Below are 27,744 nucleotides of genomic sequence, written 5' to 3'. Positions count from 1 at the left end.
AACGCCATACTTTGCATTTGATCTCGTGATTTCTCATAGTTATTTCCTGGAGTAGAATTAAATTTATCATTAAATATTGAGACGTTATATAATCGATAAATCAACATTAGTTACATTACCACAGAAGCTTTTAGTATTACATAACATTAACGCAGAAATGTAAATATCATTCTTGCAAAAGAGAGAAGTGTACCGTTATATGAGATATCAGTGAGTGGCATGGTTCCAAAGGTGATTCGTCAAGTTTTTCACGTCCCAAATGTTTCCAAAGGTAACACAAATGTTTCCATATTTGAGTGTCACTACTATAAATATCATTTCGAAAGAGGGAATAAGAATAACGAAAAAAGAAAAAAGCATCAAATAAAAGATCAGTAAAGAACAAATCATGGACACACAAATATCGGTTTTATTACCTGAAAGTCCAATTTCTTCCTTTTCTCCCCCTTGGCTCTAACAGGGAATCTTTCTTCCTGATCTAAGTTGATCTGATGGAGCATCACAACCCAGAGTTCTTCAAACTGCATATGGAATCCTTCCTGAAATAAATCTCTAATTTCAGGAAACAACTCTGCTGGGTTTTCATTCCACAAATTTCTTAATTTAGTACAACTGTCAATGACTCTTCCTCTCAAACTCATTTTGCTTAACAAATTTCCCACCCGTTTAAGGCCCAATGCTTCTCGTTTCAAAATGCTTGAAGGTGGGACAGCTAAGTATTTACGGACAGCCTTTAGGCATGGCAAAACTTGCCCTTCGAGTAAAGAACAAGCAAACACCACCACTCGATTAAAATTGTCTTTGATGGGTAAACCATGCAGAGGAAGCTGCCACAGATGGGGACCAAAGGTAGGAGTCACCCAAGAGAAGACCTGATCGGTTATTGGGTCATAATATGGTTTTGGATCAGAAAGGGGTGCAGAGAAACTACACAGTGGCTGGGCATACTTAAGAAGCCAATTTGACCTCACGCTTGTGGCACCGTGAATAAATGGTCGTTTACTATACAGTAAATCATTGTAAACCAAAAATTCAGGGGGAGATTTAGAAACAGATGACCAACGATGGAGGAAAACTGTTTCTTTGACCATGCAAGCTTGATACCTTACTGATTTAACTTTTCTCTCTCCATCTAACACAACAGAAGCTGCTTTAATGCGCCTAGCAACCCTATCAGCCCAACCGGCACAAATAGCCTGAGCCAAGATGTCCTCCTCATTTAGCAAAAGATGATGTTTATTTGAGGGAATTTTCCAAGAACATTCCACGTCCTTGAGAGTACCATGAGTCCACAAAAAGTCTCGCTGCAGATCACTCTTACTTGAGCTGAAAACTAGTTGAAGAACCTGTTTTCTCAGCTTGGACATTTCTTCCATGGTTTTATAGTGTAAAGCACTCTCACTGCAGAACTCAACCGGATTTTCAGAAAGTTCAAAACACTGAAGTGCACAGGCAATGGTCAAAGCATCGCTAGTTGGGTTACAAAACTTTTCACGAGAAGCTTTGGCGATTTCTTTCAATTTCTTTCTCCTTGCCTTCTCTCCTTTGTCACGGATGTTCTCACTTTCTAAAGAACCATCTTTCTCGGCATGCTTTGAATCATTTGAATCAATATGGCTTCCTTCAACCTGCATGATGAAAGGATTTGACGAGCTCAACGCCGCAGCTGTTGCAACTGCATAGCCCAAAACTATACTTGCTCGACTACTATCTTTCACCTTTTGCATAGTTTGAATAACAGTGAGGAGCATTCTGGAATGACGAGGATTCATAGGATAGAGAGACATAGCTCTCCCTAGAGGGGTCAATCTTCCATTCGAATCTAGTGCCTCAAGAACCTTCAAACAATTCTCTGCTTCAACCAAAGCATTGGTCTCAGGAGGTGTAGGGAAAGGAAAATTAGCCACCTGGAATTATAGATAGCATAGAACTACATAAGGAGTAAAAACAAATAAATAGAAGACAAACCCAAGATTTTGTATTGTACATGGCAAAGAGGCAAACCAAATAAAATGGCAATGCTTTCTAACAACGATAAAGGGCATGACAAATTCCAAAAGCTACAAGGGTTATTACGTAATGATGACCAAAATAACAAGTAAAACCCTTGATACAACAAAAAACTTACTTTGCCAATATGCATGGATTTCATAAGGAGGACAACACCATCAACCGGAACTTTTAATATTTCAGAACTAGAGAAGTCCGGAAACATATTGTTGAAGACTGCAGAAGAATATAGGCGATAACAGTGTCCAGGTCCAGTTCTTCCAGATCTCCCAGCACGCTGAGCTGCAGAAGCCTTACTTATCCACTGTATCTCATAACTTTCCATACCATTGGAAGAGTTGTATATTTTGACCTTCTCCCTTCCAGTGTCAACAACATACCTTATTCCAGGAATGGTCAAAGAGGTCTCAGCCACATTAGTTGCAACAACAACAAGACGTTCTTCTTCCTTTACCTCTTCAAATACACGAAGCTGGGCTGGTGCAGGAAGCATGGCATAAAGGGGCAGAACCCGAAGTGCACCAGTACAAAAAACCTTGTCCTCCACACTTTTCTCAGCAATGGAACTAGATTGTTTTGGGCCTCCTTCAAGTGTTTTGGTAACATTTTGGGTTGTATTGTCCGGTAAAGGACCATTTTTCCTGGCCAAGGCTTCAAAAGCAGCCTTCAAAGAATCAATGCCTCCGTCCACTCCCAAAATATCCACAAGCTTACCATCAGATTCAGCAGACATCGATTTTGAATAATTCTCATCATCGCTATAAAATTCCAGATCACTCTCTTCACTTGAATTATAGGTGTTATCATATTCATCTTCCAATAAGTTGCCATGATTCTCCTCCATGTGAACGCTAAAATGATCTGGAGTCTCATCATCAAAATCTCCTTGACAATCAAATGCATCAGTGATCTCTTTCATATCAATTTCTTCAGAAGGTTTCTCTTCATTTACAGAAAATGTCTTGTTAGACCTACGTAACTTCCGACAAAGGTATTCTACTTCTCTCAGTCCTGTCACAAAAACAAGAATGCCGCCAGGTGGTAGTTTCTTGTGAATTGACATAACTTTTTTAAAAGCTTGACCAATATAATCTACAATCTCTGTTCTCTTTGAGAAATGTATAGTGACTGGATACTGTCGAGTTGGAACTTCAATAATAGGCGGGGGGTCATGAAAAAGTCTTCTCTCAGACACAAAATCTTCTACCCGCAGTGTTGCACTCATTAGAACAAGTTTCAACGGATATATCCTATTTTCAAATTCAATAGTTTCCCCTGAAATAATTCTCTTATGTTGCTCCTCGAATTCCCTCTGCAAGAAAATACAAGGTAATAATTAATCATGCATGCATAAATTTTTCATCAAAAAGTTTACCACAAAATTTAGCATAGAAAGACAGATGAGGTTACTTGACGCTCTTTGATAACTCGAGAAAGCATCCCGATGAGTATATCTGTATTCAAACTTCTCTCATGTGCCTCATCCAAAATTATAACAGAGTAGCGCTTCAATAGAAAATCATTCTACAATACAAAGAAGAACTGAAATTAGAATAAGATGAAGTCACAAAGAAAGAGAGAAATGGTAATGGAAAATTTGTCGACAACAAAAGAACTTGAAAATAATAATGCATCTCTAATATACAGTTGCAATTGAAGTTGAGGGCTCAATTGCCAACCCCACCACTCAAGTCCCACACACACATGTTCGTTAATAGAAGAGCAATTATCAGTGCAGATAGTTTAGCAAACCTATCTAGCAAAATTAAACATCCTAACACTTCAAGTATTACATATATTTTCATCAAGTTGTTAACTAGCAAATAGGGTGTGTATGTTATTGCATTATAAAACCCAATTAATCACGATAAAACTCTCAATAAAAACGCAATATTCCATATATTATCAGAAAAAAGAACAAAGTAAAAACCTGCAGTTCTCGAAGCAAGATTCCATCCGTCATGAACTTGATTGAGCAATTATCTCCAATCCTTCTGTCATGTCTAACTTGAAAACCTACTTCCTTACCCAAACGAAGACCAAGCTCAAAAGCCACACGCTTAGCAGTTGCAAGCACTGCAACTCGGCGAGGTTGGGTGACGCCAATAATTCCCCGACGAGTATGCACATGGTTTGGGCCAAAACCAGCCTCATAAAGAAACTGAAAATTACCAAACAAGCGAGATATGATAAACCCTCTACAAACAATTATTTTAATGTCAATATTAGGAAATAATTTTAAAACATCCTAACCTGAGGAACTTGGGTGGTCTTACCACAACCAGTCTCACCACATATAATAACGCTATTGTGATCATTAATAGCTTCCATTATTTCTTGTTCCATCATGACAATAGGAAGATCCCTTCTTGTCATTTCCACCTCCTTTGGCCTTGACACATGCACCACAGTTGGAGTACAGAGACTTCTTACAAAATAACAGTTGTCTTGATTACTTGGACCAGCAAGACTGTTTTTTGGATCCCTGTGCAGTGTATCCTGCACGATATCCAAGATGACTTGTATTCGAATGAAGAACATAAATATGTATAATCAAGGGAAGTGGCTAGGAACCGTCCAATAATGCACACAGCCACACATGCTTTCAGTATTTCAAAAGATAGATTTTAATAGTACGACACTTAAACAACAGGATTATAAAGATTATCAAGTATACCACAGGCTTTAACTCAAGCTTCATAATTTCTTCATAGATGCAACTTGAAGGAACAGGTTTTTGTGAAAGTTCTGTCCTAGATGGTGCAATAGTCTCGTTAACCATTTCCTTGGCTGAAACAGTAGCATCATGCATCGCCTCCTTTTCTGCTGTTGACCGCTTCAAATTGCTCAGGTCGTTGATTGGTTGTGGCATTAAAATATTCTCACATTGTTCCACATGAAAAGATGGATCATCACTGGTCCTCTTCTTTAATGGTCGATCACTCTCCGCCAATTCTAAACCTGCTTTCAAAAAGTTGGCTTCCCTCCTACGCTTTTCAAGAGCTGTTTCAACCTATGATCAATTAGTTAACCACATGAATTTCGGATATTTTTTCTAACCTAAATAGAATACATCATAAGACAAGCACAGACCTGACCCAAATTCCTTGAAGAGCACATAAGGGAATAAACATCATCTCGAATCTTGTACCTCCTGAGAGAAAAATAATACAAGAAAGCAATTAGAATACACTTTCCAACATCAATTTAATTTCGTTATATTCAACAATGAAAGAGGGGTGAATAAAATGTTACTCTAAAATATCGATGCTTTTCTCGAGAAGCGTTTCCTTATCTTTGTCCTCCTGCATATTAGAATTAAACTCATTCAAAACCAACGCCACCAATAACTAGCAAAACAAACATTTGACTACATAATTGGAAAGAAGGAATACACAAGCACATGAACCTCGAGCTTCTTTAACTTTCTTTTCTGGGATTTGCTTAGCTCCTTAGGCTTATTCATCATGCGATTGGGTACCTTACAAATAAAACCCATCAACTAACTTATAACCAAATATAATCCGATATGCAGAACATAATCAATAAGCTTAATGCATTCACCTGCTTTTTCACCCTCTTTTCTTTCTTTTTCTTTCCTGGTAACATGATAATATCTCCACCACCATATCCCGCCCTGTCGCGTTACAAATCACAAAAATATATTATATTTCACCCGGTATTACACAAAAAGAATTAAACAATACCGCCATCAACTAAAAGCTAACCTTGTCAAATCTGTTCCCAGGTCCAGATTATCCAACTGCGGCATCATGAACACCCGAGCCCGAATATTACTACGAGTTTTGTTCCGGAAATGACTGTGTAAATCATAAAATAGAGATACCCACGACAAAGCAAAACTGGAGCGCCCTTTGGAGATGCAAGAGGGAGATACTGAGGGCTCCGCAGGACTGTGCTCTAATGGTGAAAGTTCTGAATCTGTTGATAGAGGGAAACTGAAGAGAAGAGGTGATTGAAGGGGATGGCGGGGTTAGGCAATCCGATTTGAAAGGTTCCTAATGATGATTTTTTCTAATTAAATATATGCAATAAACTCACAATCTAACCGAACAAAATCAAAATTCCCCATAAACCAACGGATTCGTGATTCGAGCATGTCTTCTCCATACATGAATTAGTACGAACACATTTCAATCATTGAAAGGAAACAAGGGAACACAAATCCGGACTAATACCTGATTTATTTTGTCTAGTATATATAAAAGCCTGCGTAAAAACTCAAAACAGGAGTTTCTCTCCGCGTGGCCGGGTCGATCGGTTCCCACGCGTGCCCCCGTCTCCGCCTTTGATACCTTTCCTAGTTTTTCTTATTCTACGAAATCTTTACCACAATTACACTAAAATTTCTCTCGAATCCATTATTCTGCATGCAAGTTTACTAAATCGAGTGATTTCTGCGTAAAAGTTGTCTTACCTAGGCATGTTTTCCCCTTCTAGAGGAAAGAAATCGGTATTTTTTGAAATATATATGAGGGAAGTTTTTGGATTAGGAGAGTTTCGGGATTAAGAGAATAAAATATTGTGTAACTGTGTTGTTGGAGACGTGTAGGGATTTTGATAAAAAAAATGGTAAAAGGGCAAAAAGGTCAAAGAAATCTGTGACAATATTTAGAAGACAATTCTTAAATATTGGTGTCGACATGTTTAAGTATTAATAATTCAAGAAATGAAATAACAGATTCACCAAAAACATGTATATACCAGCCTTACATCGATATAGTACTGAGCAAAGAGTAAAAATTAACTCCTTATATAAATATATTCCAAAATCTAAGTTAGAATTCCTTATAAACGCTAACCAATATGATCAATACATTCAAAATTCAAACTTGAACTTCTTTCACGACCAACACATCAAGGAGCACAAAAAATAGACATTTTTTAACAACATTGATATTTTTTTTTGGTTGGAGGTGCAGAGATGAGGGATGAATACATGAAACGATGCTCCGACCTCTAATGAACTTGACACCATTTTTTATATTACTTGAATCAACATGTGTGCCCAAAACTCAAGAGCCTTAATGATATAGAAGGTATCAAAATGAGAAGTAACACCCACAAAACATTTAATTTATGTAACAATATACAGAAAAACAATCAATGTACATTAAATAACAAAAACGAAAATGACAAAAAAAAATTATCCTATAGGATACACACCAAAGTTATTACCATTTAGTTAAAATAATATTCATAATATTTATGATATTACATCTATAAATGTTTTTGAAATAATTCTTAACTTTATCAGAATGATTTCTGACTATAGTTATTCACATTGTTTCAAATTTATGTACACATTGTTTTTGTTTTGCATCGTACACAATATTCTAATAATTATAAACTTAGTAATGTATGAATGAGCATAAAAAAGTATTTTTGTGTTTACAATGAAGACGAAAAAACGGTAATTATATCATTGAAACAAACCAAAAACATCAACAGAACACAAGCAAAAATAGTTGACTATTTAAGATTATGCAAATACATACTGTGAATCCAGAAACAGGTAACACAACTTATATTAAACCTAGAAATAAACATCAGTGTGCCTAAACAGATTGTAAGCATGATGGTAAAGACGGCTAATAAAGTGTTATGCAACTAAATATGTGCTTCAATGGCACAAATAACAAATGTAATGTATCATCATAAAATACCACAACTTTAGAGATTTCATTCGTCAGGTATTAAATCAAGTGGTGACGTTATGCATGAGTTAGAAAATGATGGTTTTCTCTACTCATTTCTATTGAAGTTGTTATATTTATTGTTGTTGGTCTTGTGTCATTAATTGTCTTTGTGCTCTTCTTCGTGTTGTATTTAATTGACGCTTTTCATTGTCATTGCGACTGGTATGAGTAGTAGCATGTGTAGAAGGAGAAGACATTGAAGCTAAATAGTATGTAAATCTGTGACAATATTTAGAATACAACTCTTAAATATTGGCCGACAATCTGGTCCTATATTGTGTTTGTTAAGGAATCCTAAAATGAGAGTACGGCTGTTTTATCTACAGATGAGCCTGGGTGTCTTCAAAACTTTATGGAGCAGCTAATGTTAGGTTCGAAGCAAGCTGGGGTTAATGTTTTTCTACTTTGCCATTCCCAACTCATAGGTATGCACTTAGTGTTGAATTAATTACATTTCACTTTCATCTTTGACATTATTGAGCGTTTTTTCTGATGTTACTGTTAAATGTATCAAGTTTTACCTGAATTAAAGCTGCAATAGCATACTTGGAGAAGGAAGGTCTTAACCGTCTTTAGGTAGGAAACTCAAGGTTCTAAGTTAAATGGGACACATGTTACTTCCTGACTATAATTTCCTCAATTCACGCAAATATTAATTTTATCTTCAAGATTGCATTTTGTTTATTGCCTGGCTTGACCAAGAGGTAAACAACAATTATTAGCTGGGATGATTTTCTTTATAATCATTTTAGAGAATGCAAAATCACGATTACGGTCCATGTGTTGTATTTCAACTGAACCAGTTTCTACTAGAATTGTTTCAAAATAATCTCTAGTTTTCCTACCCAATATGGGTTGTAAATCTTTAATTAAATAGCTTTGAGCTATATGGACTGGTGATAGACCTTTTAGGTCTTTGTCAACAGGACAGCAATTAAGACATCCTGATGTCAAATAGGGATATTTTAATTCTTCTTTTGAACCTTTTAATGCAAATATTGCATTATGATAGTAATGAATTTCATAGGCAATATCATCGTCTGCAAATTCTTTAATCGGGTCAAATTTTTCTTCTTCTGTAGTAGCCATATTAGGCTGAGAAACATTTGCACCTCTTTTAAAAGATGGCTTATTCATGGGCATTTTTCCCTGTGGCTGGCCTTTTGAGGACTGTCTTCCAAGGTGGATCTCTACAAAAAATTCTCTAGTTAGAAAATCTGGTAAAGAATTAGATTTTCCAAATATATGTTCAATATCAAAATCAAAACATGCTAATATAGATTGTCATCTAGCAAATATTTGTTTTGATGCTATTACTTTAACATCTTTTAAAAGAATATCTTTGGCAGACTTTGCAATCAACTCTTAATAAAAACTTCTTATTTAAAAGATCACTTTCAAATTTTGTAATACATTTAACAATAGAAAGAATTTCTTTCTTTATTGTAGAATAATTCTTTTGAGTATTATTCCAAGTTCCAGAAGTATATCTGACAAGAATTTCTTTAGATGTATTATCTACTTTTTGTTTAAGTATTCCTCCATATCCAATATCAGAGGCGTCTGTTTCAACTATTTTAAATACTTCAGGATTAGCAATAGATAAACAAGGGAGTTCTTTAACTCTTTCTTTTATTTTTTGTATTGCCAAAGTACTGACTATTAGTCCATGGTTGAGGATTTTTCTTCAACCTTTGAAATAATAATTTGCAATCTTGTGCGAGATCTTTATAAAAATCTCCTATATAATTAAGACTTCAAAGAAATCATTGTAATTGATTTGTATCAGTGATTTTATCTGAAAATTTATCAGCAAAAACAATTGCTCTTTCAATAGGAATCATTATTCCATTTTCAATATAATGTCCTAAAAATTTTAATCTTAGACTAGTTCGGAAAGGTTTTACTTTTTTCTGATTTACTTGCTAATCCAGCTTTTTTAGTAGCTTGGATAAATATATTAAGATGTTTAAAATGCTGATCTATATTATCAGAATAAATAAGTACATCATCAATGTAAACTATGATATAATCAATATATGAATTATAAATTTCGTTCATTATATTTTTGAAATTCCATTGGAGCATTTTTTAATCCAAATGGCATTACATTCCATTCATAATGTCCAAATGGTACAGCGAAAGTAGTTTTATATTTATCTTCTTCTTTAGAAGAATTTGATAGAATCCTTAATTTTAAATCGAATGAAGAAAATATTTTTCCCTTAAATAATCTATTTAATAGATCTCTTTTATTTGGTAATGGATGTTTTATCCATTATAATGCTTTATTAAGCGGTTTATAATTAATAACAAGTCTAGGAGCTCCTCTTTCTATTTCAGCTGCATTTTCTACATAGAAAGCTGGACAACTCCAAGGGCTATTACTTGATCTAATTAAATCTTTTCTATCAATTTCTTCTTTGCAATAATTTAAAAGTCTAGGCCCCATACGCAATAGGCCTTGCTTTTGTAGGAATTTTATCTTCATTAAAGTCATCTGTATAAGGAAGACTAACTTGATGTTTTTTCCTATTCCAAAATGCATTACGAACATCAGCACATATCTCTTTAGATATGGTTTCTGAAATAATTATTATTTTTTCTTGAATTTTTTCAGAATTTATCTTTTCTTTAATATTTTTAAAAAGAATTTCATCTTTTAATGAAGTAACAAAATTCTCTTTATTATTTACTATTTTTTGTAAAATATTAATGGATTTTGAAACTGGTATTGTTGTGAATGGAAAAAATAAATCATTACCTTTAATATTGGTATATAAATCCTTTTCATTAATTTTATTAATAGGAAACAACATTGAAAAAAAAGGGTTCCTAAAATAACAGGTTGCTTATTAGCTATTAGAGATTGCTTATTAGCAGCTGTTATAAATTGAGTAGTCTTTCTATAATATTTAGAAGGAATAATTCCTTCACTGATGCAATTTACATCAGCTCCTGTATCTAATAATGCTTCAATTGTAATTTTAAATTTTTTAATAATTAATGTTACTTTTGAATACCATTTTTGAGAAATAATCTGATCAATTTTATTGATCCAAACCATTTGATTTATTTCATTATCATTATCACCTTAAGGTAAAATTTCTTCTTCTTCATCAGAGGTATAATCTTTTTCTCAAATATGATTATTATTAATACTAAGAGTATTTACTCTTTCTTTTAAATATTTAATCTCATATTTTATCTGATCTATTTCTCCTTTTAATTCGGAGATAGTAGGTTCTCTTTTTTTTGTTTAGCTTTTTCTAATATTTTGTTATAAGAATATAATTCATGTTCTTGTACAGTATTTTGTACAAGTTTAGTTGGCTTATGATTTGCCATATTTAAATAATGTTCTATAGCTTTTCTTTTTTCTATAGGGTCTTTTATTTGAATCTATAAGATCTAAAATGAAAGTTTATTCATTTGATATAACATTTATTTCTAATCCCATAAAATTTATGAGACATGTATCACAATCACAGTCTGGATAACAGATTTTATTTTCTGATATTTCAGAATCATTATCTGAACTACTAGTTAGAATATTCCGAGAATTCATTATCAATAATATTGATATAAAAATCTTTTTGTTTTAGATTTTTTCTTTATTAAGAAGAATATTTATTAATGACTCTTTTAAATCATTATTTATATTAAGATTATTAATTTTTTATTGTACATAACATTATTAGCCTTATGTCCAATCTTTCCACATTTCCAGCATACTGGAACCTTAGTAGAATAATTTTTTATAGGTTTTTTAAACTCTTTCTTAGAATATTTTTAATATTTTTCTTTATCTTTTAGATAATGTTTTTTCTTTTTAAAAGGAAATCTTTTTCTTTTCTTATCCTTTTAGGATATTAATCGGTTGAAAGCATATTTGCTTAGGAAAAGTCACCAATAATATTTCGATTTTCTTCATTTTGCATATCAAGTGATCTCTTTAACTTGATATCATTGCAAAGAGTAATTCCTTCTGCAGTTATTTCTGCGGATAAATCTCCATAAGTAAGAATACTCCAATCTATAGAGTTTGTTGGAGATTTAGATTTTAATCTATTTTTAACTCTTTCAGCAAAAAGAACTGAAAGTCCAGAAATAAATTTTTCTTTCCAGAAATTTGCATTGCAATCATTTCTGGTTAAAACTTTTGTCATAAAAACATCTTTATACCATCTGAATTCAGATAGTATTGGACATCTTAAATTCATTAATTGTTTTTGAGATCTATCTAATTGAAGCTCATTTGCTCCAATAAAATTAGATAGAATAGTATAAATAAGTGTATTAACCGCATCAAACTCTTCTCTTCCATTTAAATCAATTATAGAAGAGTTAAGAATTTTATTCTTTGCATCTTTTGAAAGATAGAAATCCCACCAATCCTTGAAGTTGGCCAGTAAAACCAGTAATAATAGCTTGAGCAATTTGCCTATCATTATTACCTTTTAGTCTCGTGACATCCAACTCATCAATCCATTATGCATTCAATAATGCAAAAATGTCATCATCTCCTGTCATACTGGATCGTGAGCATCTTGCTCTGAATTGTCTTGTTTTGTCATCGGAGTATCATCCTCAGTCTTTTATTTTTCTTTGGAGGAGGATCAAGGTATATGCTTGTGTTGATAAATTTGATTTATCATCAAAAACTTCAGAAAACATAGAAGTAATGGTATTTTTATCCAAATGTTGGAAAAGCTCTTTGAGTAATGTAGTCTGGCTTGGAATATCATGATTCAAATTTTTCATAGTCTCTCTGGCAGGTCCAAGAGCAATTACTCCATGTCGATCGTAGATTTTATCTTCTGCAAAGAAGTCTTCTTTACCCCACCATTTTATTAAATTCTTTCTGATTAAAATAGTAGGGGAGAATTTGATTTCAAATTTTTCCTTAGCCATTTCTTGTAGTCCATATCCCCGTCGAATGATCTAGGGAACATTATAATTTATGGCAAATTGGATTATGGCCATCAATCCGTCAAATTGTTTATTGGCTTGTTGAAATTTGATCCATATGTTTTTCACATTTCTTGGAAGAATAGAGGGCATTACACCCCCATGAAAAGAAGAAAGTTTTAAACCAAGTAGGAATAAATTGATGAATATCATCTAATTGGAATTTTATCCACCAAGAATGTTTTCGTTGAGAATTCTCATAAATAAGGGTTGTATCATAAGCCATGATATAATCATGATAATTAAACATATTTGACATTGCCTGAAAATTGTTTAATTGTCTGGCTTGACCAATAGATAAACCCAATTATTAGCTGGGATGATTTTCTTTATAATCATTTTAGAGAATGCAAAATCACGATTACGGTCCATGTGTTGTATTTCAACAGAACCGGTTTCTACTAGAATTGTTTCAATTATTATTGTACAGAAACTCATTAATGAGGAAGAAAAAAACTTCAATATATCACGAAAGATGATTTAGTAATATTCCAACATACCATTGCAGTCAAAATATTACCTATTTTAAATTGATTCACTACTCAGCATAGAAAAATTTAACCAATGCAAAGCCAATTGGGCCATATTTCTCAATTGTTGTGCACTTGGTGTTGGTAAACAATTTGATGAATGAGAAGCTTTCAAATCATACCATGATATATTATGGTGGACTCGAGAGCAACCACAGCTTATGGATATCTTAATTATTTTTTCACCCTATCTATACACATAATACATCAGTCTACCAGAGCCCCAGAAAAAGAAAAAGTTCACATGGTGATCATTAAGCATGAGGAAAAAGTAAACAATCCAAAATCACAATCCTAGCCAAGTATGATGATTTGAAGTCAAACAACAAAATGAGAGTACAACCAGAAAGTTTTCTACCTAATACCTAGTTTCGTCTCTGAGAAAGCAAAAAAAAAATTATATTAAAATGGAGAAAACCTAAGACTAAATCCCCTGAAGTTGAACTTTAAAAACGTTTCAAATCTCAAAAACTGCTCCGAAGACAACCAATAAACCACAAATCACGGACAGAGAATCCATCACAAACAAAATCAAACATGTATAACCGATTCTTACCTTGTTTGTTGGCCTGCTGGATGATCAATTCGATTGAGAGTGAGTCCGATGGCGCCTTCTGTTCTCTCGCTGAAGGAATTGGGATCGAGATTTTGTAGAGCTGAGATGGGCCCGTTATGGGCTGAATGGTGTCGCCTCATATTTCGGACTAGTAAGAAGAGAGTTTATTTTTTACTGGACAGTTTGGAGAATAAATAATATTATTTTTCACGTGCGCAGTTTCCTTATGACGGTGAATATAATATTATTTGTTAAGAAAAAATATAATATAAAAAATGAGAAAGGGTAAAATAGGAAAAAAAGTTGGTGTTCTCATAAAACGGTTATTATTAGGGGCTCAACTATAATAAAATAGTAAATAGTAAATATAAAAAATTAAAAAAAGTAAAACAGAAAAGAAAGTTGATATCCTCATAGAGCGGTTATTATTAGGGCCTCATACTTAATATAATAGTATAGAAGTATAGATTCTACACGCACAAATGGAGGGGTAAAATGGTTATATATATTTTGGTGTCTTTTTTTTATAGTTTTTATCATGCCCTCACTTTTAATAAAATAGAATAGATAGAATAAATAATAAAGGCTAGTGACCGAGACACACGTGTTGCGTGTATAATATAATATGAGACATTTGAAATGTTGTAATCAATTTATAAAATAAATATTGGACATTTGTAATTTGATATGAATATTATAATATGATATAAACTATATATATATATATATATAATATATATATAATATATTAATTTGAAACGTAAAATTTATTACTTTGAAAATTGAAAACTATGGATTTGAAATGAATTTATATAAAGATAATATATATAATCTACTATAACTGTAATATTGATAAAATCACCCTATTTTAAGTATTTATTAATAATTTATTTAAAACTTAATATATTATTATTATAACTATAAACTGGTAATTTGGATATAAAACTTAAATATTACATTCATATATTATATAATTTATCTATATAATATTTAATCATTTGGGAAAAAATCACCCACGTCCTTTATTATAAGATTATGGCATTTGTAATCACCCCTATATATCTTAGTCAGTTATGTTCTATCACCGCGTGACTTTATAAAATTTCGATGATCATTACACGACAACTTCATCTCACACTGAAACGATGCACTAGCCCTTCTAATTTCATGTAATTGGTGAGCTAAGAGCCTATAAGACAGTCTAGATATATCTCTTGATTAATATTTTTATGAAGTATATTTTTTTTAAGTAATCTCTAACACATCAAATGATGAAACTCAAGGTTGGATTGAATTATTAATAGGAAACACATATAAATTTCAGTGTGAAGTATTCATGCGCTGTGTACGCAACATATTTAATAATTAAAATTATTTTCAACTAACATGTTGATACACATAAATTGATGTAAATCTATGGAAAATATGAAATGACATAAAGTTATTTTATTCATAAACACATTGAACGTGTAAAGAGATAAATAAGAGTGAAAAAATGGATCTTTCGACAACTTTAATAGATCTCATGCTTTTTTAGGAGCTTGATCATCTACTATCGCATCACAACCATAAACTTAGCTAATAAACTCATCAACCATGGTCTGTTTTATTAATTATATATATTGATAAAATGTTCAAATTTTAATGCAATTATATATAGTTCAGCGTACAGAGTCATTGTTTATTGGAGTTTAGGTTCAAGGATATTCCATTTGATTACTATTTATTTATAAATTTAAGTGTACGTTATTAAGTATAAACCTCAACGCAAAACAAAGCATCACCTAAAATAAACGCAAACTGAAACGTTCGTTCTTTGACACAAATATTCTAACCGCTGCAGATTCTTCCGTTAACTCCTTAATTCTTCTACTGATACAGTAATGCATATCCAGTATTTTGTTTGTTGGCGGTACTTTGGTAACATAAATTGTTGATTAATAATTTAGTGGGGAAGAAGGAAGTAATTGGAAGAAGAAAAACCGATGAATACAATCAAGGGAAGCGGCGTTGACAGTGGAGGCGGAGTCCAGGCGATACCCTCGGGGTCGCGAAGGATAGTGCAGAGTTTGAAGGAGATAGTGGGCTGTTCGGAGGCGGAGATCTATGCAGCACTCAAGGATTGTAATATGAATCCTAATGAAGCTGTCAATCGTCTTATCTGTCTTGGTTTTCTTTTAAACCCTAAATCTTTTTTTCCTTTTGGGTTCATTGTTGTAGGGTTTTTTTTGGGTCTATGAGTTATTTTGATGGAAGAAATTATGACATGCGTTTCGGATGTTTTGTGCGTCCGTTTACGTCAAGGACACGTGTCTGCACTTTTCCTGTTTCAATAACCACACTTCGTGGCGCTGGGGTTGGGTGGGTTGTATTTGCAAAACGTGGTGAATCTTGTGTGATTTTTGCTACGCAAATTTAGAGTTTCTTGTATTATTCAAGAATTTCTCCAAACGCTTATGTCTAGGCGATAGTGTCCCATGATGTTGATTCCAAAAGGCAACTGGTCATTAGTCCTATATTCTTTTTTTTTTTCCTTTTATTTTTTATTTAATGATTGGCTTTAAGTTGAAATTTCGCCCCTTGGTGCTATGATTACTTTGTAGGCCTTTCAGCTTGTGTTAGAAAGGAGTATTTTCATCTGGAGCTAAACCTAATTGAAGTACCGAGCTAATTGAATGTCACTGATCGTGAAAATCTAAAGTTGAAATCATTGATTATTTCTCATTGTTTGAACATGTTTCTGATCCGTGTTTTGCAATTGTTTAGATCCTTTTCATGAGGTGAAGAGCAAACGAGAGAAGAAAAAAGAGGTTTGTGATTGTCGTCAGCGGATAATTTCATGACTGGGTTCTATGTGATTGCGATAGTTGGCTTTCCCCGTACATGCAGTATGCGAAAAAACATATAAAAATAAAGTCAAATCCATATCTGTAATGGAGCAAATCGGGGATTTTTTGGCTTGTAGTCTCCACTGCTTGTAGTTTGTTTTATCTTTTTGCAACAAAAACAGAATAGTTCGATTTCTAAAGATGATGGGAACCTTGTTACTGTGTGCATATCGCTTTTTATTTTGTATAATTGGATCTGGGTTGTAAAATCTGGTATGTATGCGATTTAGTTTTTTTCTGACTTGCTATAACAACTGCTCTCATTTCAGGGCAAGGATATCAGTGATTCTAAGCCTCGCAGTGCTAATAATTCTTCAAATCAAGGCAGCAAGAATGTTTTAGATCGATTTCATGGCCGTGGTGGTTTAACACCGAATAACTCTTTTGGTGGTATGGACCTTCAATAAAAATTTTACCTGTTATATTATTAACTAGAATGAATCATGAAAAGACATTGAAAAACATTTTCGATTTCTCTTTGTCAGAGTCCTCAACTTTGCATGGAAAGTCTTCATTTAAGAAAGATAATGAATCAGCTCCTTACACAAGTTCACTATCGTCAGCACATCCTATGTCGGGAAAATATGAAAGCAGAGGATCATTTGGCTTCAGGTTTGTCTGTTTTAACTTGTTCCAAATTTCTCTGAGGCTGCAATTAAGAAAATTTGGTAAGTTTAGGGCTTGGACTGAGATGCATTTGTCTGACCAGAATAATGAGCTATTGGTTTTGTTAACTTTTATCGAAGAGTTATTGTTGAGGTCTGTTTTTTTCCGATGCCTCAATTGTATATTGTTTCTCATACTCGTGCAAGTTTTGTGTCTAAATCTAAAAATAGATATATCCATATATGCACTTATTTCTGCGTAGTGCATTATGGAAGTAATGCTGCTTATACCTGTCTCGGTTTTAATATCCAAGTGTTGCTGGATGAAACATCTAACTGAGTTGAGGCTTCAATAATTATAAATTGTATTATTATGTCCCAAGACTTGATTTTTAGATCCCACAGAGACAGTGAAGTGATTAATTTTCAGTAGAAGCAGGATAACTAGAATTTCCACGCTGTGGCTCATTACTGTTCTTGATGATATTTCATGTGAATGCTTTTATTCCTCTCACTTATTGTATGTTGCAGTATCGGTACTTCTGCCAAAAATGAAGTGCAATTACTGGGCATAAATGAAGGTATGCCATCTAGTGCACAACCAACTTCTAGTTGTCAGTCTACCTGGGTGGGTGTTCCTGGTCGGTTGTCCATGGCCGACATTGTGAAGATGGGTAAACCGCCTAATAAAGCATCAAATGCTGCAAATACAACTCTGCACAATGTTCAGGTTCCTATTGTAGCGGCATCTCATCAAATGTTCCATTTTTCTGAGGATCAAATGTCCAAAACCCACGACTCAAGAGTTTCTTCCATCCAACGTGTTCCCACCTATGATGATTGGCCTTCAATTGAGACGAAAACGATCCCTGTCACAGAGTATGGTGGGGATTTTGAGCTGCATCAGGAAGCACCTTGTGTTCCTTTTGACATTATCAATCGACAATCGGAGGCAGATGAGGTTAAGGAAACTGAAGATGAAACCTCCAAAAATCCTGGATTGGATGATGTGGATTCTCTTTGTAACTGTGTTAGGAGGAGTATTAAAGGTGACAATACAAGAGTTGCGTCTGAATTTGAGAATGATTTGTACGAAAAGATGAGCTCTTACCAGCCTCAAGGTCATGATTCTGAGCATCTTCAAGGTGAGTGCTTGAAGAATTGTACCTTTTATTGACCATTTCTATATTTTTGTTTGCACAAAAATTAAGCATGCTGTCTTCTTTGTGGATTTTAGGTAAAGTAAAAAAATAGTCACTGTTGAACGAAAAAGTTGAAATAGCTTTGAATGTTCATTAAGGCCATATGGTCTTGTCTAGATTAGTTTCTCTTCTAGTGCTAATTAATTGGTCTAAGAAGAAGTGGATCTCTCAATTCAGGTTGTTTGTTTTCGACACTCTAAATCTTTTGTACGTCACTGTTTATGTTCAAGCATTTTGATTGTCCTGCCAGTGATTGTATTGGTGTGTGCTTGAATTTTTTAGACTGTTATTATTTGCAGCTGAAGGTGTTGATTCAGTCCCATCAGTCACAAGAAACTTGCAACAACTAAGTGTTGGAATGGCTGATAGAGGGTTTCCGTTAGAGGGGGATACTCCTTCTGTGGTTATTCCAGATCATCTGCAGGTTCATTCTGCAGATTTTTCACACTTGAGTTTTGGTAGTTTTAGATCTGGCATTAGTGCTACATTTTGTTCTGGGACAATGAAGTCTGTACCTGTAAAAACTAACTTGGGAGATGCACTTCGGCAAGGCTGATGTTTCATCACTTGGGCGTCCAGAGATTCCAGACGCTATGTATAACTTGTATTTACACTTGGAATTCTGTTTTTATCTTGTTCTCTCATTATGGATGGTAATTAAATATCTCTCTTCTATTTTTTGCAGAAATTCGGAGTACTTTGCTGATGATTCTCTTAGAAATGCTTCTGATGGTAGTTTTTCAATTAGAAGTGATCTACATGGTCAGAGCTATGATGCTTCTCCTGCTTCACAGCCAGAAGATCAGAAGCCTGAGAATGCTGAGGTGGCTCATGGATTGCAATATTCTTTTCCTGCTTCTAAACCTAGCCACGCCTTTGCTGATGTCCAACACTTAAATGCCTCTTATAATCAGACGATCTCACAGATGGAAAATCTTACACCCTTTTCAAATGTAATGGTAAATATTTTTGTTACTATTTTAGGCTCGGTGACTAGATTTGATTACTTGAATGATTGTATGATGGTGATAAAACAAGTTCACATGATTTCGAAATCGTAAGTGGTTCCCGTTTTTTTTTGTTGGGGTTAGGTTTGTTAAAATTGATTCTCGAATCCAAGACCTTGTTCTTAGATGGACTACAAGCCATTGATAAAGTTGTTCCCTTTGGACTTAAATATGATTCACAAATTATAAAGAGTTTGACCGCCTCTTTACCCCCATTCTCTTTGTTTTGATATCCTGTAATTACACTTCATGCACAAAAGTTTTTTTGACAGTATATCCTATGGTGATGTCTCATCACGGGCATGGGTAATAATTTACATTTGCTATTTCTGTTATTTGAAACGTTAGATATATGATCTGATGATTATCCTTTTTTAAGACAGGAGAGAAATAATTCTACACTTTTTCTTGAAATTTTCATTTTCTGATGTTTCTTGACAGCATTCATACACAAATCCGTTGTCAAGCTCTCTGCTGGCTGCTAGTGTTCACCCCATTAGAGAATCTGATATTCAGCCCTCGCCGTTTTCTCTTGCACAATCGACATCTTGTAGATACGGGAACTCTATCTCTTCCATCGGTGTTTCAGAAATTTCTATGCCTGAGGTTCCCATTTTATGTTCTCTATGGATCTTCTTAATTTACTTTCCACTTCTTGTTAGAAAATCTCCATCTCTTTGGCTCCTTTAATTGCAATTTATTTTATTTGTAATATTATCCCTTTGTCTGTGGACCTTCAGGTCTACAGGTATAAATAAAAATTAGTTACATCATTCTGATAAATGACTTTCTGGCTCCGTTGGATATTTTAAACAGAGGGAATTGACAATAGCATTTTAATCGGTCAAATAGCTTGACCCCCTAACTGAGTTTTAACATGTGGTATTAACAGTAAGTAGTACTCTAGTTCACATTGTTCTTGACTGATTGTGCTTTGGGACCTTCTAGGCACTGAAGAGTTCTGATTTCTCTTCTTCTCAGCTTGGTCACCAGAGCCTTTCTGGAACAAGTGTTGCAACTGGACCTCCTCTACCTTATAACCTGGCGGTGCACCCATATTCTCAACCTACTCTTCCTCTGGGACCCTATGGCAATATGATTGGCTACCCCGTCTTGCCTCAGAGCTATACGTACATGCCTTCTGCTTTTCAACAAACGTTTTTGGGTAACAGCACGTACCATCAGTCTCTGGCCGCGATGCTCCCTCAGTATAAAAATAGCGCTTCTTTCAGTAGTTTGCCTCAATCTGCTGCTATTGCTTCTGGATACGGTGGCTTTGGAAGTTCTACAACAATTCCTGGAAACTTCCCTGTGAATCCACCTGTTACCTCGTCTGGGACAACTTTGAGCTACGATGATCTTTTGAATTCTCAGGTCAAGAATAACCACCACTTGATCTCACTTCAGCAGGTATGGTGTTTTTGGTCTGAAAATGATTGATTTTTGTCTATGCATTTAATTATCTTCAATTTCTTTACATAGAATAAATGCATGTATGTACCATTTTGTCACCCAAGCTTCTACCTCTTGATGTGATTTTGGCACTCTGTTCTATCCATTATTATATCGTACCAGAGTTTCGATAAAATTTTGAAACTGAATTCCTAGGTATAAATTACCTTCTGGCACTAATTTTATCAACGTTTTCATGTAAAGATTATAATGCTTTGAAATACACGCAAACACAATATCGGTTATGTGCTATTCTGTCGCTAGGATGGTTGGATTGATTGTTTTTTGTATCATTGTTTTTAGGCTGACTTGTATTTTATCATTTGCGTTTCTCAGAATGAGAACTCACCAATTTGGCTTCATGGAGGTAATTCGAGAACCATTTCGACTGTCCCAGCCAACACATATTACAGTTATCAAGGCCAAAATCAACAACTTGGTCAATTCAGGCAAGGTCAGCAGTCATCACAGAGTTATGGAACTGTAGGACACCCTACCTTCTACAATTCTCAGACCGGTATGACCCTCGATCATAAGAACAATTCAAGAGACAGCGCTGGCTCGCGAGGACAGCTTAAGCAGTCCCAAATGTGGCAGAGTAGTAGCTACTAACCCTAATACCTCCTGGTATCTCAGGGGCATGAGTGAATGTGTGGCCTTTATGATGTTCAAAGTGGATTTGATTGGCCACTGCCCTTTGCTATGAGGTTGTATTATGATGAACTTATCTTTGATGTAAGGTAGGAACGTGGATGCTAATTGTTTGTTTGCGGAGACGCCTTTTTCTCTGATATATTTCTTTATTTCGTTTTGGCCAAAGATCTAATAGAAACTATAGTTCAAGAAAAGCTACAGAACCGGGCAACCCCTTTAGCCTCAATATAGGATGGGATTTGGGATGTTATAGTGATCTTGTTCTTGGTATTTGGGCATATGTGAAATGGTTATGACCATATTTTCTAAAAAAGAAATTATGTTGTAAGTTTTTTGATTGCTTCCGTATTGCGTCCGATACATTGATTATTTCTTTTTATGATTTAATATTAAAATATTTGGTTATACCAAAAGGCTATGTTTGGTGTGTAGGATATGATAATTAATTGGATTGATGTCAAAACTCAATGTAAGGATATACAATTGGATTGTCAATCCCTCCAAAACAATGTGATATCTTTTCAAGTAAGTATGTTTTTTTTTATCATGAACTTCTTGATTAATTGGACCCATAAAAAATGACACAAACATGAGTTTAATAATATATCCTTTACTTATCACACACACCAAATATACCCAAAGAGATCACGATATCCCTTAGATGATATATTTTAGTATAGATATAGACACACCACAATCTCCCACCATAAGTCGTAATGTGACTATATAAGCTCATGAATGGATTCATTTCCAAGTTTTTTCATGCCGTTTTCTCTTCGAAATAAGACATGGAAGGTTGACCGCAGTTTCAAAAACATTCACTTGTCTTAATGACCGCAGGTTCAAAAACATTCACGAGTCAAAAGTTGGAGTTAAGATGTCATCCCAAGATCTCAATTTCTCCCAACATTCACGAGTCAACAGTTGCATGACATTAAATCTTCTCTTGAGGCAACTGAAGCTAATTGACAGCATTTTAGAGAAAATGAAACATAAATTTCCTTCATATTTGTCTAGTGTATTCTATGTAAAATTAATCCCACATTTCATCACTTCAAAAGAGATCTAGTCAGATGTTCGCGAGCAGTTGCCAGTGCTTGACTTATTGTCTGCAATCACGAGTTAAGCAGCAAAAATTAGAGGGAAATTATCTGCAACTTTTGAGTGCTAGAGAATACTTACTTGCTCAGCAAGAGGTGCTCCGGAATCAATACTGTGTGTTGCAACTTTGCTTGCAATGCTAGATGCATCCGTTTCCAGAATAATTCTGCTCATGGAAAGAGAAAAGCCATTTCATAAATAACATTATGGCAAATTTCTCCGGACAACCCACTATCTCACATACTTTATGTTCTTCAGCATCTTATATATTTTTATAGAATTTCACCTTTACCTAATGATTCTCATTTATTTTTCTCTTTTTTCTTCTTTTGACATTCAAATAAAAAGCACCTACGTACGAGCACACATATACAAACATGCACACACATATACAAGTCTATGCACGCGTATGCTTACACAAACAGCATACATATATAAAGCTGTTCCTATTAAGTTGATAAAAAGAGGCACTTTACTGCACCATCAACCAAAATTTATCAGCTGTGCAACTCTCCAAACCAAATTAATCAAGAACGCAAAGGATTATTTACACTCCATTTTTTGTTCAATACACTCCCATCTTTAAGTTTTATACCAAAATTGACAATGATACCCTTTAATTGATTGTTTTATGCCAAATTTTGGTAGTTTCAATTCTAAAAGTAAGTTATCTAAAACATTATTTACTCAAAAATATTGTTTAATTTGTTAATATCATGATATTTAAAAGGGCACGTTAATGACTCGAAATATTTTAAATTGTTAATATCATGAAATTTAAAAGACAAATAAAACAAATATTAAAAAACTAATCGTCACTTTTATTTTCAATTTTTTTTTCAACTTTTTGAAAGAATTATATTTTGTATTTATTATTTTAATTTTTTTGTTATATATCTTCTTGATTTTATATTATAACTTAAAAAAATTTACATTTCTAATTAATTATATAATTCCAAATAATATCTTTATATTTTAAAGACAAAAACTTGTGCGAGACGGTCTCGCGGGTCGTATTTGTGAGACTGATCTCTTATTTGGGTCATCCATGAAAAAATATTACTTTTTATGCTAAGAATATTACTTTTTGTTATGAATATTGATGGGTATTAATCTAGAGAATTGTTTAGTTTTGTGGATATTAGTTTGGCGTAATTAGAATTTAATTAAGGTTGTAAAGATTGTCATGGACCATTAATTAAGGGAAATGGGCTCAATAAAGAGCCCATGGTATTCAAGCCCAGGGCCCATCATAAGAGTCTGTAAATACGAGCTATCTCTCCATTTTAAAGGGATGGACTTTATCTCATTAATATGCTCCAAAAGTCTTTAGCTTTTGTGAGTACATGTTTGAGGCCTTTGCTAACTTGAGTGTTGGAGGATTTGTCGTCGGGTATCTCCCGATACCTCTAACCTCATATCGTGACGTAGGTGGCGACCCCGAAATTTACTGGTGTGGGCGCAAAAGTAGCGGATAATCTCTCGTAATAACTTGGTCACCCGAATTTCGTGCAGCATCAGTTTGGCGCCGTATGTGGGAACCCTGCCACCTGATCACTGAGAATTCAAACACGATCGCGTACGACCCATGATGCCCAAGAGGAGCATGGACGCCCTCCCCCAGCTCGCCCGCAGCATGAGGAGTTCCTGATCACGTCCGAAGTTCTTAAGGCATTGATGGAGGAAACAGCATCTCGGGCGGCAGCCGAAGCCGTGGCGCAATACCTCGCGACTCGGCAGCAGGACATCAAGAACAGGGGAGCGCGCGGCGAAGGAGCCCATTCGCATCATTCAGAGAAAATCTTGCCAGAGAGAGAGGTAGTCGAGACCAACAACGTGCCACCGAAAAACCTAAAGAAGGGGACTGTACTTCGAGATGACAAGGCTCATAGCCATGCACCTCCTTCTTGTCAAAAACTCTACGCCAAGAGAAGAGAAGAGGTTGCAATGGAAGTTTTCCCTGCACGACGTAGCCCTTTCACCACAGCCGTACTAGCGGAAATGCTGCCGATTGGATTGAAGATAGCAAACTTTCCTGAGTATAAAGGAGAAGGGGATCCACAGGATCACCTCGACAAATTTTATGCAAAGGCAGACCTTTATGACATCAGCAACGCTGCTTACTGTAAAATCTTTCGAGCTACCCTATCAGGACAAGCCCTTACTTGGTTCCACAAGCTACCCCCAGGGACAGTAGGCAGCCTGGAGGAACTCACGAGACGTTTTTTTCAACAATTCTCCATTAATAGGAAGTATCCCATAACAACGTCTTATTTGTTCACCATAGTCCAAAGAGAGGGAGAGATCCTGAGAGAGTTCGTACAATGATTCACTCAGGCCGTCCATGAAGTCCCGCATGTCAATCACGATTTACTGGCAGGAATCATGCAACAGAACCTCCGTCACCGGAGATTCAAAGAGTCAATAGCAGGAAAACCCCCGAACTGTAATGCTCGAGAATTAATCACTGTTAATCAAGGATTATCGACGTATAATTTAACGTGATTACGAAAGGGCTAACTGAGACACGATTTAAGATAATGTGTGGCCATTTAATTTGAATTTCAGAGTGTGTTGCCGAAGCAACACTGCACCCGCGCCCTTGCATGTACCGCACCCGCGGTGCATGGACAGAAACTTGGTCAGTTTTACCGAAGGGTGACCGCACCCGTGGTGTTAGCAGGGACCGCATCCGCGGTGCAGTACCGCACCCGCGGTCTTGACATGTACCGCACCCACGGTCATGCAATTTCAGAATAGATAAGATTGTCGAAGCATGAGCGCACCCGCGGTCTTACACCTACGCACCCGCGGTGCGACGTGTTGTGCGAAAAATGGTGACACCTCTTAGCTTGCATGCACGAGTATATATATGCACAAATTCTTCAGAATCAGAAAGGGGAGAATCGAGAAAGGTACGGAGAAACGAGTTGAAAAATCCTTACGCCTTTTGTGAAAGATCCGCCCGTCCGATTTTGAATCTGACTTCAGTATTGAGTTCCTAGCAACGTAGGCTACAACTGGACGTAAATTTTACTACGTTTTGACATGCTTTGGAATTATGATATTGTCAGAATTGAATGGAACTCATATATGTTGTTCTTGACATATTAGACATCATAGAATCGAAGTCAGATTTAGAAACGGACTGATTATGGAATTGTTATTATTTTCGGAGTAGTTTTGGAGTCGAGTTGATATCAGAATTGAGTTGTTATTGAGTAGGAGATATTAGAATTAATATCTGATTGATATGGTATTGTTGGGTATATTGATATTATACCGTTATGCCATCGATATTGAATTAGGTTAACTATTGAGCAGAACAGATTTGATTCGAGTGGTGTATTGATATTATACTCCTCGATATTGTTCTTGTCAGATTGAGTATTGACAGGCTTGGGGTTCGAGACTTCGACAGAGCCAGGGTATCAGAAAGAAAGGTATAAATTAATGTTGTATTGAGATTGCACAACTCGAGGAATGTTTGACTCGAGTTTCCCTAAATCACATACTTAGTTTATTACATTGATTCTTGTAATTGATGAGATTGATGTTTGTTGTCTATTGATTTATAGCCACTGCATGTAATGGCTGCTGATTCGCTAGTCATTGATTGATTGCTTAGGTACTGACTGAATGTATTGATTACTGAGTCGTTGAGTCATGGGCTGATTCGTCTAGTCACCGGCTGATTCGTCGGGTTATTGACTGATTCGTCTTATTATAGGCTGATTCGCCTAGTCACCGGCTGATTCGTCTGGTGATTGACTGATTCGTCTAAACTTAAGCTGATTCGCTTAATTACAGGCTGATTCGTCTGGTTATTGGCTGATTCGCCAAATTCTTGACTGATTCGTCACTGCTGTGGCTGATTCGCCCAGACACTGATATATGAATTATATTAATGCCGTTTAGGGATTGATTCATTTCTATCGACTGAGATCCGATATAATTACCTATATACAGACATCGGGATCCCTAGGATAGAGTTGAGTCGAGTCTGAGACGACGCGTCAGTTGAGTCGATTTTGAGACGACGCGTCGGTTGAGTTGAGTCTGATATGACATGTTGATTTACATTGTTTATACCATTCATGATTATCGAATGTTTGATTTGGATTTATGTTTCTGATTTGAGACATGTTATGAATAATCCTTATATGCTTTCGTATATGCTTTTATATGACTGCATGTTTACATTGTTTATACTGGGATATTTATACCTCACCGGAGTTATCCGGCTGTTGTCTTGTTTTGTATGTGTGCATGACAACAGGTAGGGCTGGATCAGGGTCAAGAAGAGGATGAGAGCAGATTAGATAGCGTGGAGATCCGGGCTTCGAAGCAACATAGGATTCAGCACTGATATGTAGTTGAACCTAGTTGAATTCTTGTAGATAACGCAAGATTTGTATGTTCATGTTTAATATGTAATTTGAGTAAATTACATTACGTTTCCGCTTTGTATTTTAAAAAAAAAAATTTAGACCCTGTTTTATAATTGATTAATTAGTCCCAATAATGATTAAGAACATGATTAGCGTCCGGGTCCCCACACGAACACTTTGGAAGAATTACTTTAAAGAGCAGAAAAGTACATTCGCATCGAAGAATCTGTAGAACCTCGTTATCTTGTGAAAAGAAAAAGAGATGATGAAAAGTTCGGAGTCAAGGAGGAAGAAAGGCGGGAAACTCAAAGCCCTCATCTCCAGCACATCCCGCTGAACTCACGCTTGACCGACATATTAGTGGTAGCCGAGAAGCAAGGTCTGTTGCAGCCCCCCGTCCTATGAAAGAGAACTCGAAAAGACAGCAATCTAACTAGGTAGTTTTGACCTAGTGGCAGGATTAGAATATAGAGCAAATAAAATCTTCTGTATCTTATTTTATTAGGGGCGTGGGGAAATTTTTTTTTTAATTAGTACTCTCGATCACCTTCAGTAAAGTGTAGGTATTCGAGAGTGGGGGGCTTATGATTGGTATTAACCTAGAGAATTGTTTAGTTTTGTGGATATTAGTTTGGCGTAATTAGAATTTAATTAAGG

At 35.1% G+C, this 27,744-nt stretch overlaps 2 protein-coding genes and 1 long non-coding RNA gene across 8 annotated transcripts; 1 reads left to right on the top strand and 2 right to left on the bottom strand.

Annotated features, from left to right (window-relative positions):
- Window positions 1–52: 52 nt before the first annotated feature.
- LOC140838713 (ATP-dependent RNA helicase DEAH13-like) lies at window positions 53–13,929 on the bottom strand. 6 transcript variants are annotated; one of them, XM_073205223.1, is made up of 14 exons: window positions 13,788–13,929; window positions 8,843–8,934; window positions 5,739–5,952; window positions 5,575–5,647; window positions 5,420–5,491; window positions 5,266–5,315; window positions 5,104–5,164; window positions 4,688–5,023; window positions 4,264–4,509; window positions 3,941–4,171; window positions 3,421–3,534; window positions 2,129–3,322; window positions 417–1,907; window positions 53–305 (listed from the first exon to the last, which is right to left on the bottom strand). In XM_073205223.1, exons 1-14 carry the CDS (start codon window positions 13,925–13,927, stop codon window positions 303–305), a joined length of 4,317 nt encoding a protein of 1,438 aa, XP_073061324.1. In that variant the 5' UTR covers window positions 13,928–13,929; the 3' UTR covers window positions 53–302. The 6 variants fall into 6 exon arrangements, with proteins under 6 accessions (XP_073061324.1, XP_073061323.1, XP_073061327.1 ...); XM_073205222.1 differs by having other exon boundaries at window positions 53–1,907; XM_073205226.1 differs by lacking the exon at window positions 8,843–8,934 and adding an exon at window positions 6,210–6,397 and having other exon boundaries at window positions 53–1,907; window positions 13,788–13,923.
- A 1,623-nt stretch (window positions 13,930–15,552) lies between these two features.
- On the top strand, window positions 15,553–21,842 carry LOC140838710 (uncharacterized). Its single transcript, XM_073205215.1, is given in 11 exon segments — window positions 15,553–15,956; window positions 16,554–16,597; window positions 16,945–17,065; window positions 17,161–17,287; window positions 17,812–18,425; window positions 18,782–19,014; window positions 19,016–19,077; window positions 19,168–19,441; window positions 19,931–20,095; window positions 20,438–20,899; window positions 21,278–21,842. Coding segments are annotated over 11 exon segments (2,562 nt in total). The 5' UTR covers window positions 15,553–15,772; the 3' UTR covers window positions 21,554–21,842.
- Window positions 21,843–22,436: 594 nt separating this feature from the next.
- LOC140837733 (uncharacterized) lies at window positions 22,437–23,297 on the bottom strand. The gene is made up of 2 exons (XR_012119444.1): window positions 22,778–23,297; window positions 22,437–22,704 (listed from the first exon to the last, which is right to left on the bottom strand). It is a non-coding gene; the product is annotated as an uncharacterized lncRNA (long non-coding RNA).
- Window positions 23,298–27,744: the final 4,447 nt, after the last annotated feature.

The sequence above is a fragment of the Primulina eburnea genome, chromosome 8 (assembly GCF_022965805.1).
Source record: "Primulina eburnea isolate SZY01 chromosome 8, ASM2296580v1, whole genome shotgun sequence".
Taxonomy (NCBI): domain Eukaryota; kingdom Viridiplantae; phylum Streptophyta; class Magnoliopsida; order Lamiales; family Gesneriaceae; genus Primulina; species Primulina eburnea.
This window is presented reverse-complemented; position numbering and strand designations above follow the sequence as displayed.

Coding starts and splice junctions, on each gene's coding strand:
- LOC140838713 (XM_073205222.1), bottom strand. CDS start 13,927: ATGAGGCGACACCATTCAGCCCATAACGGGCCCATCTCAGCTCTACAA. Junction 5,024..5,103: donor CTTCAAGGAATTTGGGTCAG/GTCTGTGCTTGT, acceptor AATTGATCATAG/GTTGAAACAGCTCTTGAAAA. Junction 3,323..3,420: donor GAGTTATCAAAGAGCGTCAA/GTAACCTCATCT, acceptor ATTTTCTTGCAG/AGGGAATTCGAGGAGCAACA.